This window comes from Nycticebus coucang, chromosome 13 (assembly GCF_027406575.1).
Source record: "Nycticebus coucang isolate mNycCou1 chromosome 13, mNycCou1.pri, whole genome shotgun sequence".
NCBI classification, from domain to species: Eukaryota; Metazoa; Chordata; class Mammalia; order Primates; family Lorisidae; genus Nycticebus; species Nycticebus coucang.
In genome coordinates this window covers 17,751,711-17,769,691 of record NC_069792.1, presented here as the reverse complement: position 1 = coordinate 17,769,691, position 17,981 = coordinate 17,751,711, and the positions used below count along the sequence as shown (strand labels likewise).

General features: G+C 41.3%; 1 protein-coding gene across 1 annotated transcript in view; it reads left to right on the top strand.

Annotated features, from left to right (window-relative positions):
* ARFGEF1 (ADP ribosylation factor guanine nucleotide exchange factor 1) overlaps positions 1–17,932 on the top strand; it is a 167,863-nt gene extending 149,931 nt beyond the window's left edge. The window contains exons 34-39 of the mRNA XM_053559499.1: positions 5,883–6,015; positions 11,125–11,264; positions 12,617–12,785; positions 13,851–13,989; positions 14,916–15,033; positions 16,502–17,932. Of these exons, the coding sequence (XP_053415474.1) occupies positions 5,883–6,015; positions 11,125–11,264; positions 12,617–12,785; positions 13,851–13,989; positions 14,916–15,033; positions 16,502–16,666 (864 nt within the window). The 3' untranslated portion in view covers positions 16,667–17,932. The remainder of the gene's footprint in view (positions 1–5,882; positions 6,016–11,124; positions 11,265–12,616; positions 12,786–13,850; positions 13,990–14,915; positions 15,034–16,501) is intronic.
* The last annotated feature ends 49 nt before the right edge of the window (positions 17,933–17,981 follow it).

The following is a 17,981-nucleotide window of genomic DNA, read 5'->3' as shown; positions in this document are numbered from 1 at the left end:
AACAGACCCAAACTTGGTGGCTTAAAACAATAGAAATGTATTATCTCACGGTTCTAAATACCAGAGGTCCAAAATCAAAGGGTTAGCAGGGTCACCTTCCTTCCAAAGGCTCTGAGACAGGGGTGTCCGACCTTTCTGTTCTCTGCTGCACATTGGAAGAATAAGAGTTGTCTTGGGCCACATGTTATATACTCAAACTCTAATGAAAGCTGATTAGCAAAAAGAAGGGGAGGGGTGTCCATGCATAAAATCCATTACCACAAATAAGCCCCCAAAAAAGTCTTCAAAAAAATCAGCATGCAGCAGGCTACAGGTTGGACACCCCTGCTCTAAGAGAAAACGCTCCAGCTCCTGGTAGCTGTTGGCAAGCTTTGGCATTCTCAGCTTGTTCATATATCACTCACATCTCCTTTTCCATCTATACATGGCCTTCCTTGCTATGCATTTGTGTGTCCAGCCATAGCCTGGGCCTTGTCTGCAAAGATGCTTTCCTAACAGTGAATTTTCTAATTTTATCATCCTTTTCAATTTGCATAGGCCCAAATCCTCCCAAATCATCAAGTGGTAGTAGTTCCTTTTATTTAATGATTCTTCCCTCAATTTCCTCACCAGAATCCTCTTTTTTGCCTTTTATCTCTTTTTTACTATAAGCAGCAAGGAGAAACCAGGCCACACTTTTGACACTTTGCTTACAAATCTCCTCAGCTAATTACCTAAGTTCATCACTCACAAATTCTACTTTCCACCCAACAGTTAAACACAAACCAGCCAAGTTTTCTGCTGCTTTATAACAAGGATTGCCTTTCCTCCATTATCTAATGACATCTTCCCAATTTCCTTCTGAAACCTCATCAGAAGCAACTTATAACATTCATATTTGTACCAATAATTTATTCATGATATATTCTCTAAGGTGGTAGATACTTTACATACATTTTATTTCCTTCTGACTCCTCACCAGAATCACATTTAACATCGTGAGAATTCTCAGGTTAAATTTTTTAATACTAAACATGAAGCAAAGGTTTTTCAAAGGATTTAAGAGAAAGTACCAGAAGAGACCTTGAACAGTCTCTTCAAGACATCCGAGATGCCTTGGAACTCTTCCATTGCTCAATTCCAAAGCCACTTCCACATTTTTAGGTATTTGTTATAATTGCACCTGCTTCATATCATCAAAATGTGTATCATTCAGGGAAACAGAACCAGGAGGGGATACAGGGAGAGAGAGATATTTTGAGAAATTGGCTTATTTGATTATGGGCTGGTAAGTTTCAATTTTAAACTTAAAATGAGTTTAAATGAGTGACCTGGCAGGCTGGAAACTCTTATGGCAGAAACTGAAGCTGCAGCCCACAGGCAGGATTTCTTCTTTCTCAGGAAAACCTGAGTTTTGCTCTGAGGGCCAACCAGATTATACTCAAAGTCAACTAACCATAAATGTTAACCACATCTTCAAAATACCTTCCCAGCAATACAGCTTAGTATGTATTGAATTAATTGTTCATCCTTTGACTTAACTATGAGGTTGGATGATTAAATTCACTAACTCATCTTAGAAATGTGCCATTTAACCCACTGCTAAATAGCACTACTGTTACCTTCAAAATACTCCCTTGGGAAGCTATACACTGATGCCACTGCCTAGCATACCCTTCAAAGCACTTTTTCTAGGATGAGTGCTCAAATGTCAGATCTCATACGAGGACAGTCTGATAGCTATTCCAGAAAAAGAGTTCCCAAACTGCTCTGAAGGGTGGACTAGGCTCTGGTGTGGTGCACAGCTTCCCTAGAGGAGTGCTTTGAGGCTGACCACAGTGATAGTCAGCAGTAAGGTATGTGGCACTTTTTCTGGGATGAGTTCACAAACTTCATTGTCCAACATTGGTAGTATGTTCTAGCCAGGCTGACAAATAAAACTAATCATTACACCGGATATCTCCAAATGGCATCATTTGCTTTACTTCCCTTCCTGTTTTCTTCCTCACTCCCCTGTATCTCTCCTTGTCCTCTCCCCCATTTTTTGAATTCTTTGACGGTAGCTTGCAAATATAATGCCCATTTATCTCTGGATTTTTTTAGTATGTGTTTCCTTGAGGGGGGAAAAAGGATATTTTTCCAAATCATAGTAAAATTAACAATCAGGACTTTTATCATTAAATTATTTAATCGATAGGACTTATGTGCACTAATACCTGAATTTTAAGGAGGCCCCATAGCAAACTAATGCCCATTTACTGAACTTGTTCTCCCACAACTTTTCAATTTATTAACTAATTGCCAATGGTTAAAACTTAGATTTTACAGAAAAACATGGTTTTAAATTGCTCTTGAGAACTGTGACATCTGGCATGCTGGGACCATATTGCTCTATGACTCTGATCTGCTGAAGGCGGTCCACTCAGGGAAGACCCCGTGCATTTTAGGATGCGTGATTGAGCTTGCCCTGGTGTTTGGTTTTGTTTCCCTTTCTGTACAGTGTAGAATTTGTGGTGTGGGCTTGATGGCAGCCCAAATCAGATCCTGGCTATGCATTGGCTACTTCTGTGGCCTTACCCTGGGCTTGTAAAGTAAGTCTGAGGGTTAAATCAGGTTGTGTAAAGCCAGCACTGTGACTCTGCTTTGCTCCTGGATTTGGTGTAGTGGCAGGGGTTTCTCAGGGACCAGCCCGTGGATTCTTCTCTGCCTGGCCCGTCTGAGCTCTGCAGCGCCCTCTCTGGCTTCTGGTCCCTTAATAGCTGCTTATTGTTGCTGCTGCTGCTAGCGCTCCTGGTCTCTACCATTTCTTCCTTTACTCTGCTTTCTTGTCTTTCTCTTCTCCTCTGAACTACTTAAATTTTGCCAATAAATTATGGTATTTTTTCACTGCCTTTCTCAGGTGAGTTATTTCTTACCGTGCACTCAAGGACTACTTTTTAAAAATCAGGAATAGAAAAATGCCCTTTCACTATAAATACATACATGTACACACACATTTTAAGAAAGGAAAATCCTTAACTGTATTAAAATTGTAATACTCAATATATACTAATAACAAAAGATGAATGCAAGTTGCATTTGACTTCTGCAGTTACAAAAGGTACTCGAAGTGTCCATCTGCATCCAGATGCTTCTAATTATAGCCAACTGAGCAACAGTTGCGAGGCCTCCCGGGTCTCCCCTTGTGCACATGACACACTGTACCATGCGTCTCAGACTCAATTGTTAGGTGTCTGGGAAGTTCTATTGCATACTCAAGCCTCCATTTTCAACATACTTCCACAACATTCTCACATTTCAAATAACCACTTCAAAATTGTCTTACGTTCCTTGACAACCATTCCTCCCCTATGTTCTCTGATGGTCTTTCCTGTCACATGATGATGCTGGCATTTATGTATTTGATTAACACCATCTTTTGAGAGGACATAATACTATATATACATTGCTACCATAATAATCAATTCAACTTCTAAAAATAATACATAGATAACATCTCTTAAAATCTCTTAAAATGTATATAGACTTGGGTGGCGCCTGTGGCTCAAGGAGTAGGGCGCTGGTCCCGTATGCTGGAGGTGGTGGGTTCAAACCCAGCCCTGGCCAAAAAAAAAAATGTATATAGACTTTTTTAGCACCTTCTCTCTGTGTGTGTGTGTGTGTGTGTGTGTATATATATACAGTATGGAAGAATATGGCATAAAAAATACAAGTCTTAGGCTGGGCATGGTGGCACACGCTTGTAATCATAGCATTCTGAGAGGCGGAGGCAGATGGATTGCTCGAGTTCAGGAGTTCAAGACTAGCCTAATCAAAGCAAAGCAACCCTGTCCCTACTGAAAAATGGAAAAAAAAAAATAGCTGGGTGTTGTGGTGGGTTCCTGTAGTCCCAGCTACTTGGGAGGCTGAGATAGGAGGATCGCTTGAGCCCAGGAATTTGAGGTTGAGTGAACTATGATGCCAGGGCACTCCACACAGGGCAACAGAGTGAGATTTGTCTCAAAAAAAAAAAAAAAAAGTCTCTTTTTATATTACTACTTACCCCAACCCCAGTATTTAATACTGTAGACTATCTCCTCCCATCTGTTTTCTGTGCATTTACACATATATATAATAATATTATTTAAAGACTTTTTGTATTTGGAATAGTTAGGAGATGTTGCCACATCAATACATCAAGATTTTTTTCGTAGGTCTCCTTGTTTTCCACTAAAGTGTCCTTTTTTAAAGGGGCTCAGAGCTATGAGAAAACAGTGAACCTGGTGTTCAGGAATTCCTCATATACAGAGGAAGATTTTCAAACCCCTGATTTTATAACCTAGTTTTTGTGCATATTTAGTTTTCTGCTTAGAAATCATCAGAGTGTTCAGAAGTCCCAATGACCAAGACAATTTAAAAATCATTTCTTTCATTTCTCTTCTGCATTCTTAATTCTAAGGACTGATTAATTTCTTTTTAAAAATATACTTATATAAAAGAAATGTATACTTAATGTATTTGAGTAATTTTTTAAACAACAGATATTTCCTTAAAAGTGTTGCTATAAGCATTCTTACATGTAAAATTTTATTTAAAATGTATCTTATGACAATGAAATGTCTTATTGCAAAAAAAAAAAAAAAAAGAGAAAAGAAGGAAAAAAGTATTTTAGGCTGGCCATGATGTTCAAATATAAATACTATTGAATCTATGCAACTTGTACTTAAAGATTCTTAAGTGTTAAACACTTGCAAAAATAGATAACAGCCATCACAGTAATCGTGATATGGCTTTAGATTTGTGTAGTGCTTTGCTGTTTAAAACATTTTCACATTTGATCTTTCCAGCAGTCGTGTGGACCTGGTTTAGTATATTATCCCTATTTTGTGCAGCACAGAAATTGAAAGATCATAAACTATGGTATTTTAAGTCCCAGCTAAGACTTTATTTTGATTTACACTACAGCGTAACCTCTGTAAGATGACCACCTATGGGACTGTGACAAACTGGTCAACATACGGGAGGTGGTCAACATAAGTAACTCGGCCTGCTGTACTGACACGTACATGTAGTGCATGTCCAGTCTGTAAGAATTAGATCAGCTTACGGAGGTGATTGGTGTAGGGAGTGGTCAGCTGTGCAGGTTCTCCTGGAGATCTTGTCTCTCAGACCCCTCTTCCTTTCATAACTCCAGACAGGGTTGCAGTAGGCTGGGACTGTTATGTCAGAATAAAAGGAGCTAAGCACGCCTCCTAAAGCCAAGTTCTCTCTTCTCTGAATGTACTGTTCAAACAAAATAAAGCTGGACTAGTAATAGTGTCAGCTGCCCTTCCTTGCCTGACACTGTGCTATGGTTCTGGATTTCTTATCTGTAGTTCTCTTCTATTTTCTGATCAGAAAACCTCAGCCAGGAAAAATAAATCTTTTTTCCGGGGTTACATTACTCTACTAGAGTAGAATTCCTGTGTAGGTCTTTTGAATGTCAGTGTTCAGTTTTTTTTCCTGACACCACACTTTAGGCAGTGACCTTCACACTGACCTTTCTTGTTCTTAAACTCACCCCTGTAAAGCTTCCCTCAGCTCAGCCCGTCCTCTCTGCCCAATGTGCATTCTGTTTAGATTTCATGAACACTGACAAGTATTGCTGACTAGTTTTTCTATACAGTGAAATTTAGCATTTTTATCTCTTGCTGGTGGATGGTGTCAGGTCTTGAGCCCAGTGAGGGTCAGAGGAAGCTTTTCTCTGAAAGACTATTAGCTTTTATCTAGATACAAGTAATTTGACATACTTTTCTCATTGTGTGTATAATTGTATAGAATGTCATTTTGTAAGGACAGAATATAATTTTTAATGGCATAATAGAAAATATTTTCATCCATAAGGTTTATTCACCCGACTTATACTTAATTTTTTATTTTATTAGGATACAATATCACAGAAATCTGTAGATATTCATGATTCTATTCAACCACGATCTGCAGATAATAGACAACAAGCCCCACTGGTTTCTGTCTCTGCTGTGAATGAAGAAGTCAGCAAAACTAAATCGACAGCAAGTGAGTTATTTCTCTAAATAAAAATAGTGTCTTATGTAGGAAAGGGAAGACATTTTTGGTTTTTCTTTTATGATTAACAAGCATATACTAAAATTGATGGTGTAATCCTTTCTTTACTGTATTTACCCCAACTTGGACATCCTCTGATAGCCACTGTCTTGCAGCTCAAGATACTTGCAGCATCAGCTCTTCCCACAGCACATTCAGCTAATGTTTGTGTCAAGCACCTGAATCTTCCCTCCCAACCCCCTTCGGCATAGCAACCCCATGTCCTCTCTGCAAAAATGAGGCCTAATGTGCCTTCCATCCCCCATCTGCAAGGGGAAGTAGTGAGGGAATGATGCTCTCTGCGCAGGACTGCCTGCCTATTAGGGAGCAATCTTCTCTCCCCATGGACCCCGTAGCCCCCCTCAGTCTGCCTGTATTCATTTCGCTCACTGCCGCCCACACCCACAACTCCACACTGGTGTCCATATGCCACCTTTATTCTTTCACTCCCTTTCACAAACTAGGGGCTCTCCTTTGCTTACAAAACAGAATTTTTCTGGGTTTCATTTGCTGAAGTAACTAGGAAAGACTGCTACCTCCTTAAAGGAGTCCTTAAAGTACTCTAAGCACTTTTTTTTTTTTTTTTTTGTAGAGACAGAGTCTCATTGTACCGCCTTCGGTAGAGTGCCGTGTCGTCACACGGCTCACAGCAACCTCTAACTCTTGGGCTTACGCGATTCTCTTGCCTCAGCCTCCCGAGCAGCTGGGACTACAGGTGCCCACCACAACACCTGGCTATTTTTTGTTGTTGTTGTTGCAGTTTGGCTGGGGCTGGGTTTCAACCCGCCACCCTCGGCATATGGGGCCGGCGCCTTGAGGCGTGGGCTTGGCACCCATAGCACAGTGGTTTAACAGCGCCAGCCACATGCACCGAGAGTGGTGGGTTCAAACCCGGCCTGGACTAGCTAAATAACGACAACTGCAACAAAAAAATACCTGGGCGTTATGCAGGCACCTGTAGTCCAGCTACTTGGGAGGCTAAGGCAAGAGAATCGCTTAAGCCCATGAAGTTGCTGTGAGCTGTGAAGCCACAGCACTCTACCAAGGGTGACATAGTGAGACTGTCTCAAAAAAAAAAAAAAAAAAAAATTGAGGTGTGCAAGAGGGGAGAGGTAAATTCACAGCTAACAGATAATAATGCACACTATCCAGTGATGGACATGCTTATAATTTTGACTCAAATGTACAAAAGCAAGTCTTGTAACCAAAACATAGGTACCCCTGTAATATTCTGAAATTTAAAAAAAATTTTTAAAACGTAAATGAGGGGAGATTTACATAACAGTAGAAACCACATTCAAGTGAACAATTCAGTGGCATTTAGTGCATGTACAGTGTTGTACAGCCACCACCTCTGTCTGCATCCAAAATACATTCATCACTCAGACACCATAACATTATGCAGCCAATCCCTAGTCTCTCCTGCCCCGGCCCCGGCCCTGGCAGCCTCCTTTCTGCTTTCTGTGTTCATGGATTGGCTATTTTGGATATTACATATAAATAGAATCATACAAAATGTGACCTTTGTGTCTAGCTTTTTATAATGTTTTCAAGATTCCAATTGTAGCATGAGTCAGTAATTCATTTCTTTTTATTATTTTGTAATAGGCCATTGTATGTCTATACTGCTTTGTTTTTCCGTTCACCTGCTGCTGGACATTAGGTTTGTTCTTCCTTTGGTTATTGTGAGTAGTGCTGCTAGAAACATTTGTGCACAGTATTATTTGGTTCCATGCACCTGTTTTCATTTCTTTTACATGTATACCAAGGAGTGGAATTGCTGGGTCATGTGGTAATTTTATGTTTACTTTCTAAAGAACCACCAAACTAATCTCTACAGCCAGCAGCTGTACCATTTTACCAGCAGTTCAAATTTTGCAAGGCCTTTTTTTATACTTTCAAAGACTGCCATCCTATGGGTGAGAAATTGTACCTCAGTTTCATTTCATTTCCATAATAATGATTAGTGATATTAAAAGCATCTTTTCATGTGCATATTGGCCTTTCTTATACATTCATCACTAAAAAGGATGTGTGTCTTACTTGGAGAAATTTCTGTTCATGTCCTTTGCCCATTTTTAATCAAATAATTTGTCTTTTTATTGTTGAATTATTAAGAGTTTGCTATATACTTTGGATACTAGTAGCTTATCAGATAAATTAGTTGTGAATATTTATTGTCTCCCATTCTGTAAGTCATCTTTTTGCTTTTTGGACAAGGTGCTCTGATGTACTAAAGTCTTCAGTTTTGATAAAGTCCAGTTTTTTTGTGTTTCCCCTTCTTTTTTTGGTGTCATAACTAAGAATCCGTAGTCAAATCCAAGGCCATGAAGATTTTCCCCAATGTTCTAAGAATTTTATTCTTTTAGCTTTTATATTTAAGTTATTGATCCATTTAGATTTAAGTTTTTTCCAGAGAACTTTTTATTAATCCTAGTTCTTGAGAAAAGATAAACGTTGGTATCCTACTTCGAAGAAACTTCTAGCTTTAGTCATTGTATCTTGCCATCTTCTTGAAAGGGAGATAGGTGGTGGTGAGTGGCCTATTTTTGTTCTTTATTCTTGTTCTCCAGAGAATAGAATGGTTCATGTAGGAATTCATTGCAGCTTTAGTCTGCACCAGAAAATGCCAGGGGACAGAATAGCAAGTGCCTTTTCTCATTCTCAGCCCCAAGACTGAACCTAAGTATACCGAGCTTTGTGAGGGAAGGAGTTGGTGATTACACTTCAGGAAGTTTTCACTTGGCTAATTTGGGAATATTCTTTTTCCTGGGACAAAGCTTCTGTTTTCTTGCAACCCAGGGCTGTGGACTCAGGCCTGTGTTCTTATGCCAGACCTCCTGTTCTCACTCCCCTGGAAGGTTTTTTGGTAAGGTTCATCCTGGAATTGTTGACTCAGAAGAGGTGGAGCTGGAAGGAAGACAGATGGGCACTCCATTCCCATGAGCCCTTTCACAAGTTGTGTTTCCTGTTAGACGCCTTCTGCCCTTCCTGTTCCGAGATAAGACTCAGAGCACAGATCTGAGTACTTCCCCAGTCTTTAGGCAGCTCTACCTTACCCTTTCTACACACTGCCAGAAAACTGCACTGCTCCCTGGGTCTCCCTTCAGTACCTCCAGTCTCACGTACTTAAATTCTGCTTAGCTTTGCTCTCTACTGTGGTGATCTAGTAAAATGGTTGTCTTTTATAACTCTGGCAGTGTCAGGCCATGACACGAATAAAATTTGTCTATGTAGATACTGTTTCTAAATGTGCTGCTGGTCCCTGCTAGTAAGGGACCAGCCAGTATAATTAGGGTCCCTGTCTAGTTCTCAGAGGGTACCAGAACTGTGGAGAGGCACTGCTTACCTGTCCAGAGGACAGCCTTATCTGCCAGACTCCTGGGGTCACCAGAAGTGTCTGGGGCCCTGCTGACAGCTGTTCACACCCGTGAGCAACTCACAGTGGAACTTGTGAGGATTTATGTCCTCAGACTCTGCCTGCTGCTCAGTCTCTCCTGGAGCCTAGGTGCTGCCAGGAATATGCTGCCCCAGGGACTGAGATGTTTGTAATGACTGGAAGGAAGGAGGGAATGTTCCTCTGTGAAGAACTCACTGGAGAGGAAGAGACAATCGTGGGACTTGTAGGGGGGTTTGTTTTATGTTGTTTATAACTTGAGATGTAGTACTAAGAACTAAATGTTAAACAAAACAGCATTTCTGAAAAATAATCTGGAAAGGAGGCTTTATTAATGACCTCAGTAAGAGTAAATTTTAACTAAGCAAGTTATTTTTCTGCCCCTCCCCCACCAATCCCTAAAGCATGAATTTAACTTCTAGAAATTGGTGCCAGAAAAGGGGACTTGTAGTAAAGTACTTTTATAGGAGAAGGAAAGTGAGGGATTGTAAGTCGTCCAGGGCTGGAGCCATTGCCCTGAGAATGATTAACGGGCAGCTCCCTGGGGCAGTTGTCTGCCTGCTGGAAAAGCTGCCCCTGAGACCCTGGGCCCTGAAACCCCTTTTCTAGTTGTTGCCCCCATCTGCGTGTTACTGCTCAGCGGGCAGCTCAGGGAAAGAGAACATTCCCTTGTAAATATGTCCATATAGGCTGGTAGATTGTCAGAAACACCCTGGTGAGCACGTTTGTTCAGGATGGAGGGGCATATTCCTGTCACATTTGACGTAAGGAATATAGGCTGTGGGGAGCATTTTTGTTACTTTGTGTTTTGGTTACTTTTGTAGTAATGAGCTCATCATAACTCTTTAATAGACTTTTTTGCTGATTGAAAATAAGGAGTAATTTTAGTCACAGTTGCTAATCTGGATCCAAATAAAATGTGTGCCATAGCTACAGCCCGGTGCTGCACAGGGAGATGGGAATTCTCAGCTGTCCCTCATGTCCCGTCTCACATAGTATCTTTTTCAGAGGCTTTTATGTTATTATTTTCAGAGATCAGACTTGGGTTTACAGTAAATGTTATTTAAGTTTTAGGTTTTTACCCATTTGTTACATTTCATTAAAAAATAACCTGAATCTATGGCTCAGCACCTGTAGCACAGTGGTGATGGTGCCAGCCACATATACTGAGGCTGGCAGGTTTGAAACCAGCCCGGGCCAGCTAAACGACGACAACTGCAACAAAAAATAACTGGGCGTTGTGGCGGGTGCCTGTAGTCCCAGCTACTTGGGAGGCTGAGGCAAGACAATCACTTAAACCTGAGAGTTTGAGGTTGCTGTGAGCTGTGATGCCATAGCACTCTACAGAGGATGACGTAGTGAGACTCTACCTCCAAAAAATAATAATAATAAAATAACCTGAATCTTAAAAAGATTTGTAGTGGAACCATCTTGAACATATGTACTGTTCTGAATCATGTAGGATATTTTTATTTTAAAATTGATTTTTTGAAGGCTTTTAAAAATATTAATTAAAACTTACTGAGTACTTTTGTACAAAAGTAGTGTGTCCTGTGATACATGCATACATAGTAATGTTTCCTTAGCATTATAAAGTCATAGAAATTATAAAGGATTCAAAATAATTTTTTGTTTGCATGTGCATTGGGGGGGTTTCCTCACAGAATTTCCAGAACAAAAATTGTTTGCTGCCCTGTTGATTAAATGTGTTGTGCAGCTGGAGCTCATCCAAACCATCGACAACATCGTGTTCTTTCCAGCCACAAGTAAGAAGGAAGATGCGGAAAACTTAGCTGCAGCCCAGGTAAGGAGAGGGGAGGTGTGCAGGCAGGAAGTTAGCTAAAGCAGCTTGGGCTTCAGAGCACAGGTCAGGCTAGAGGTCAGTTGGGGAGGCCTTCCTCACACAGATGGCATTTAAACCATGAGACTGGATGCCGTCAGTGTGCAGTGAGTGTGGCTGGAGCAGAGAGGAGCCTGGGGCCTCATTCCACAGCTCCTGGAGAGGAGGCAGCAGGAAGAGATTGAGAATGAGAATCAGTGAGGCCAGGAGAACAGCGGGCCCTGGTGGTGTCCTAGGAGTCAGACGGAGAAAGGATTTTAAGCCGGAGGATGTGACCAAGTGCTTGTCAGGTGCTCAGGTACAGGTCAAGTAATACTACATGTGAGAATTGACCTCTAACTTTGGTGACCCTGACATGGTGTTCAATTTTAATATTGAGGACAAAAGCATAATTATAATGGGTCCAAGAGAAAGAGATTTGGAGGTGGCAAATATTGTTAACTCTTTTGAGGAATTTTGCTGTAAAGGAACACAGAGAACATAGGGTGATAGCTGGAGGAGCATGGGGGAGAGGGGTGGTTAAGACAGCTGTGGTTTATCATGTTCACCTGATTGGTAAGGTGGCCGCATGTTGCTGATGCATGCTCTCCAGGAGAGAAAACGAGTGTGGTCAAGAGAAGGGGCCATTGCTAGGGCCATATTTTTGAGTGACTGTGATAGTTCCTTATGCAGAGATGGGGTTGCCTGGAGTAGAAGCCCATATGGTTCGCATGTGGCAACAGGGTTGGGGGACTGGGGAGGACACAGTTGTGGGCTGTGGATGCAGGAAGGACGGTGTACTGGGGACAGGATCCTGTGGGAGATCTTGTCTGCTAGCTTCTGGTTTCTGAGTTAAGAAGAAAAGTCATCAACTATGTGAGTTTGGGAAGTACCTTTTAAGTACTTGAAGAGAAGTGAAAACCTGAGCTGGCTGTCCAGGAACATGGACTGGAGCAGCACTGGGCAGTGCCTGATCCCATGGGTTTAGAGAGAAACCAATCTGTTTCCTCTAGCCACACGGGTTATGTGAGGGTAGATGTGGAATAGGCAGTTTTGCTACTTACTGAAGTTACTAAAAAGGGGAGATAAGGGCTTGTGAAGGAGAATTAAAATCATGGTACATGGATTCCAGACGAGTTTAGAAGAGAGGGAGAGGCTGGGCCCATGAGCTGGCGCTTGGTGATAAGGGTTCACAGAAGGGGGACTCTTCCCTACTTTCTGCTAAGATACAGCAGATTGAGTATCTGTGGCTTATTGTAAAACTGGTCTATGGGGAGCATGCAGTTCTAAATTTACTAGAATGATCGTGACTGTGTATACTGTGCTGGTTTCCCAAGAGAGATGCAGTGGACTTTGATGTTCGAGTTGATACTCAGGACCAAGGAATGTACCGCTTCTTAACATCACAACAGCTGTTTAAGTTGCTGGACTGCTTGTTAGAGTCCCATAGATTTGCAAAAGCGTTTAATTCTAACAACGAACAGAGGACTGCTCTGTGGAAAGCAGGTAAGCTGCCCAAGCCCCACACTTAAACGCTCACTGTTAGTGGATAAAGATGTTTGTCATATTTCATTGGTTGCCTTAGATCTGTCCATGTCCCTGTGTGTACTGTGACCTCAATGGTAATAATAATAAGGTAATTTAAGATAGGTCTTTTTTTGGTCTACAGTAAGCCATATAACCTCTTGGGTGGGTTTGTTTTTCCCTCGCTCATTCAGCCTGTTGCTGGGCTCATCTGCCTACCTGTTCTTTCACCTTATTTTGTTTTCCCAGCCAGGGCCTTCTTTTTGAGGGAAAGAGTGAGGTTCCCACACACAAGCCTGGCCTGTATCTGAGTGGCTGCTCTCAGATTACGGGAGTGTCCACACCTCACACAGAAGTGAGTGTACTGGGACAGGAAGTATATTTGTTTTAGAACAAGATGGAAATTTTAAATACAAAAATAAACCTTATTATAAATCAAACTGACATTATTAATATTTAAGAAATATTCAGTGCCTATTAGGTACAAAACAGTGCTGGGAGAGTGGCGTGGCGAATGTGTTCGAAGAAAAGAAAGGTGCTGGCTGAGCTTACTGAACATCAAACTCTGCTTATGTTTGCTTATTTTATTTAAAACAGCTCTGTTCATTCTCTTCCCTTTACAACCAAACTTCTGGAAAGAGTAGTGCCTACTAATTTTTTCCCGTCTTCAACCCAAATGGTGCCACCATTCAGCTGGGACCATTCATGCTTTGATGACCAGATGTGTCCTCTCCATGTGGGTCTGTTCACAGTCTCACCCAGTAGGGGTCGCCCCACCGCGCACTGAACCGGGGTGCATCTGTGCCTTCTGTAGGTTTCACATGCAGTTTTATTTGAAGGGTTCTACTTTCCCAGGGCACAAGTTGTTTTATATCTCATACCTCCAGCTTGAAGGGTAGGTGGGGTGCGACAGTAAGTAGAAATCACCGTCCTGTGCCCCGGGTGCAGCTGCAGCTGAGCGTGCACGCCATGTACCTCCCTGCCGCTGTTTCGCCTTCACGTGCGAAGCCTTCCCAAGCTAATCCCAGAAACTGCCCCTTTCTGCAGGCTTCAAAGGCAAGTCTAAGCCCAACCTTCTAAAGCAGGAGACCAGCAGCCTGGCCTGTGGGCTGCGCATTCTCTTCCGGATGTACATGGATGAGAGCCGCGTCAGTGCCTGGGAGGAGGTCCAGCAGAGGCTTCTGAAGTAAGACTCCTGACTGATTTGTGCCTTTGACCCAGGTGGCTGTGTGGTGCAGAGCAGAAAAAGAGCGTTGGCAGGAGCAAGCAGAGCGCTGAGCCTTGCGGGCTGCTGTCCCTGTTTCACAGAGCATTTGTGAAAATTAGTCTTGTAGGCAGATGTGCTTTGTACAGCTGGTGTCATGTGAACAGATAACATCTAACATACAAGACAAAGTTTTATCTCTTAAAATTAAAAAAAACTTCATTGTATCATTTTTAGGCCTTTCTAATGTCATAAGATAGCCCTGTTTTTATAGATCATTTGTGAAAGTGAAAAATCTTCCTGTGTTTAGTTTGAAAAAAATACTTGGAGCTTTTCTTGGTGTTCATTTTTTCAATTCTCTTTTCCTTCATGACAACGAAAAAATTAACTCATGCTAAGGAGGGAACATTACATTCAAAAAGAATACTGTCATCTGCATCGTATTTTTGTTATCTACTTGGGCAGTAGATGTTCTGAGACCAGATAGATACATGTTAGAATTTTAAGAGATTCCTAGTTTCTGTTCTCCCATTTTATGGGTAAGATTGTGAAGAACCAGAAGGATCAAGAGCCTCACAATCAGTGAAAAGCGAGTCACCTCAGATTTCAGCCCTAGGACTCTTGACACTGAGCTTATTGTCTGTGCTGTCGACCACATTGCAGGTTTGAACTCATGAAACTTGGAAATTTAAGAAAATGTGAGTTTCTTGCTAAGTCTCAATTTTTTTAATATGTTGCTTTTTTCCTAATTTGAAAAATGTGTAAATGTTTTTGATGCTGCAGTTAATGCAGACAGCTGGGATCTGACAAGTTAATATTCGTTACGGTATTAACTGGTGTTCTTTCTCAGTGAGGATGTGGACCTGCAGGTGTGCAAGTAATCTAAAGGGAAACCTTTTCTTTTGCAGTGTCTGCAGTGAAGCACTGAGTTACTTCCTCACTTTAACATCAGAAAGTCATCGGGAAGCCTGGACTAACTTACTGCTTTTATTTCTAACTAAAGTTCTAAAGATAAGCGATAATAGGGTAAGTACAAGACAAATGTCCAGCCTGTGAGTTCAAGGCAGGATGGATGTCAGGTCCCAGACCTGCTGCCCACGATCTCAGAGGCAGATAAAGCAGCGCCCCAGCTGTGCTGCTGCCTGGGCAGGACCACATGGGGTCCAGGCCTGTCTTCCTCAGTCATCCTCTGTTTTCTTCTCCTTAGCCTAGCTTTGTTCTCCAATCAGCAGTTCTCCAGGGGATTCAGTAGAAGAGAAATCAGAATCCTTTTAGGTACCTCGACAGCCTCCTGGGGTCTCCCAACATTGAAATTCCCATTCTGACCCCAGGGTCTCCTCTCTTCCCCCATTTTGAAAACTGCTATCTAGCCACCTATGACCTTGCACCCGCCCCCATAGTCCTGGGCCTGTGCTCCAGGCTGCAGCCATTCCTTTGGCATATTTAGTGGCTCGATGTAACAGAGTTGTTAGTAAATGAGCCATGAGCTCATTTAAGAACTTCAAACCAGTAAAATAAACTACAATCTATACTTGTAAATATAAATGCATATTTAAGATTTTTAAAACTACACTTTAAAAAAGCAGCTCACTTACAAGTAAATGGGTGGCTTTGCTGTGAATCTGAATAGGTTTTCAAATACCAACTCAGGTGGCCTAATACTTCACACTTTAGGTCCTTGGGACCCTGTGGAGGCAGGGCGGTTGATGCCACTCGGTGCTGTGCCAGTGTTTACCCCCAGTCACATGTCCTGTGTCCAGATGCATTTCCCTCTGACTGTGGGCTAGGGAAGTTTAGAGAAGTGACTTAAGGCTGCCAGCAGCTGTGTAGCCAAGGAGGACTCCAAAACCCCAGTCCATCATACTCCACAACTTGCTTTCTTGCCATAGTATGTCATACTGCTCCCCTGGATCTTACGGGACCTGGAGGAGTAGGAAAGAGAAAATAGGCAGCGGACAGGATTAAGGAAATACAGCAAAGGCACAGTCAAGGTGTAAACTGAACTCTTCATGTGGGATGCATACAGCTTTGCCCAGAGAATGTTTATATACGGGATGTAACTGCACGTTACGAAGTTACAACTATTTTATATTTAAGTAGAATTTTCCCTAAAACTTCTTATTTAACAAAAGATACATACAATTTCAATAACCCTTATCTTATAAAAAGTCAACTCTAGTTCTTGCTCTGCTTCTTTCTCTTGCTTATTATCCAGGAAAAACATTGCTGAATTACTAAAAGTTTGTCAAAGGCATGTGATGGGAAATTGTTTTCACAATAAGAATAGTTAACTGTGTGAAAAGTATTTGTATTAAGTGACTCTTCTGAGACTGTCTCAGTCAGTGTTGTCATCCGTAGAGTAACTGCTTGTCGCAGCCTCTGCCTTTCCTCCTTCTCCATGCACACAACCCAGGGTTTGACGGAAAGGCAGTTTCAGGCTCTGTACTTTGCAACGCAGGCACTACTAATGGAGAAATTCATTTTCTCCCCCCAGTTTAAAGCTCATGCATCATTCTACTACCCTCTCTTATGTGAAATTATGCAATTTGACTTGATTCCTGAACTTCGTGCTGTTCTTAGAAGATTTTTCCTGCGAATCGGAGTAGTTTTTCAGATATCACAACCACCGGAACAGGAACTTGGAGTAAACAAGCAATGATGGGAACTTAATATTTTTCTGTTGGCGTTTACATTCCTCCGCTCTTTAAAAGGACTCTGGAGCTGAGGTTTCCTACCTGAAAAATGATTTCTTCGAATTGCAGTGTCTGAGGGTTACTGGTAAAGAGCTTAGAATGATTACTCAAACTTGGAACACTCCAGTCCCTTTAAGTAACTTGATGGATTCTTGGTGTCATGTGGGCTCATGTTGAGCAGAAAGCATGTTTAAACGAAGTCTGCTGATGCTCACGGTTCTTCCCTGCCCTCCTGGCAGGGAGAGTCCTGTGTATTTTTGGCAGGTGTGGAAGTGAAACTTACCCAAAGAACTATAGATGTAAAGATTGAACTTCTGTAAGAAGTACAACTCAGGAGAGCTGTATTTTGAAGGATAAAATGTTTATAATTGGGGGGGGAATTATTGTTCACAGTAAAAGATATTTAGCAACTATGGTATTCTTACTCTGAAGATTTTTGCACACTCAGGCTATCTGAGATACTGGTAATCATCCTTCTGTGAAAATGTACAGAGATGCAGGTCTGTAATATAAAAATCTTAAACATTATATAGTTCTTCCTGCACCTTTTCTTTATTTTCTTATTCATTTGCTAAATACCCATAATATTTTGTCAAATGCACTAAAAACATTTGGGTTGAACTTTGTCTTTTTTATTTTGTGGGGATTTTTAGTTTTACCCTTTTTAGGGGGTGGTAATTTTGAGACTTTAACATGCCCAGATGATGTTGTGGCTGATACGTGTCAAGATCAACAACAGGAAAAAAAGGTAGAAAGTATCCCACTGACAATAACTACCTGTAACATATACTTCTCTTAGGGCTTCTAAAGATGAGCCATTAAAATAGAATGATCCTTCGTGGACCGAAACTGGAATCACTGCAGAATGAATCTCAGTTGCGTCAATTCTTTCTTTTCCTTTGGGTGGTGGGGCTTGATGTAGATTTTACTCTTATGTACAGAATTTAATGTTGAATATATTAAAATAACAAATCTGGCATGGTTTGCAGAGGTTAGATTTACTGGAAATGTATTCATACTGTGAATTGTGCTCTGATGGTTAAAAGACAAGATTGTCAAGCATTCCGTATTAATAGTGGATGTAGAAAATTTTTTCAGATGGATAAAATGTATATGGTACAGATGTAAAGTTTTCTATGTAAAAAATTCTGTACAACTTTCTGTACAATATTGATTCTCATCTGGCATATTCTAATCAGGTTATAGGTCAATAAAGTTTTTGAATTATTTCATTAGTGCAATCAAAACCTGTGTAACCCACAGCCCCATGTTTTATTGATT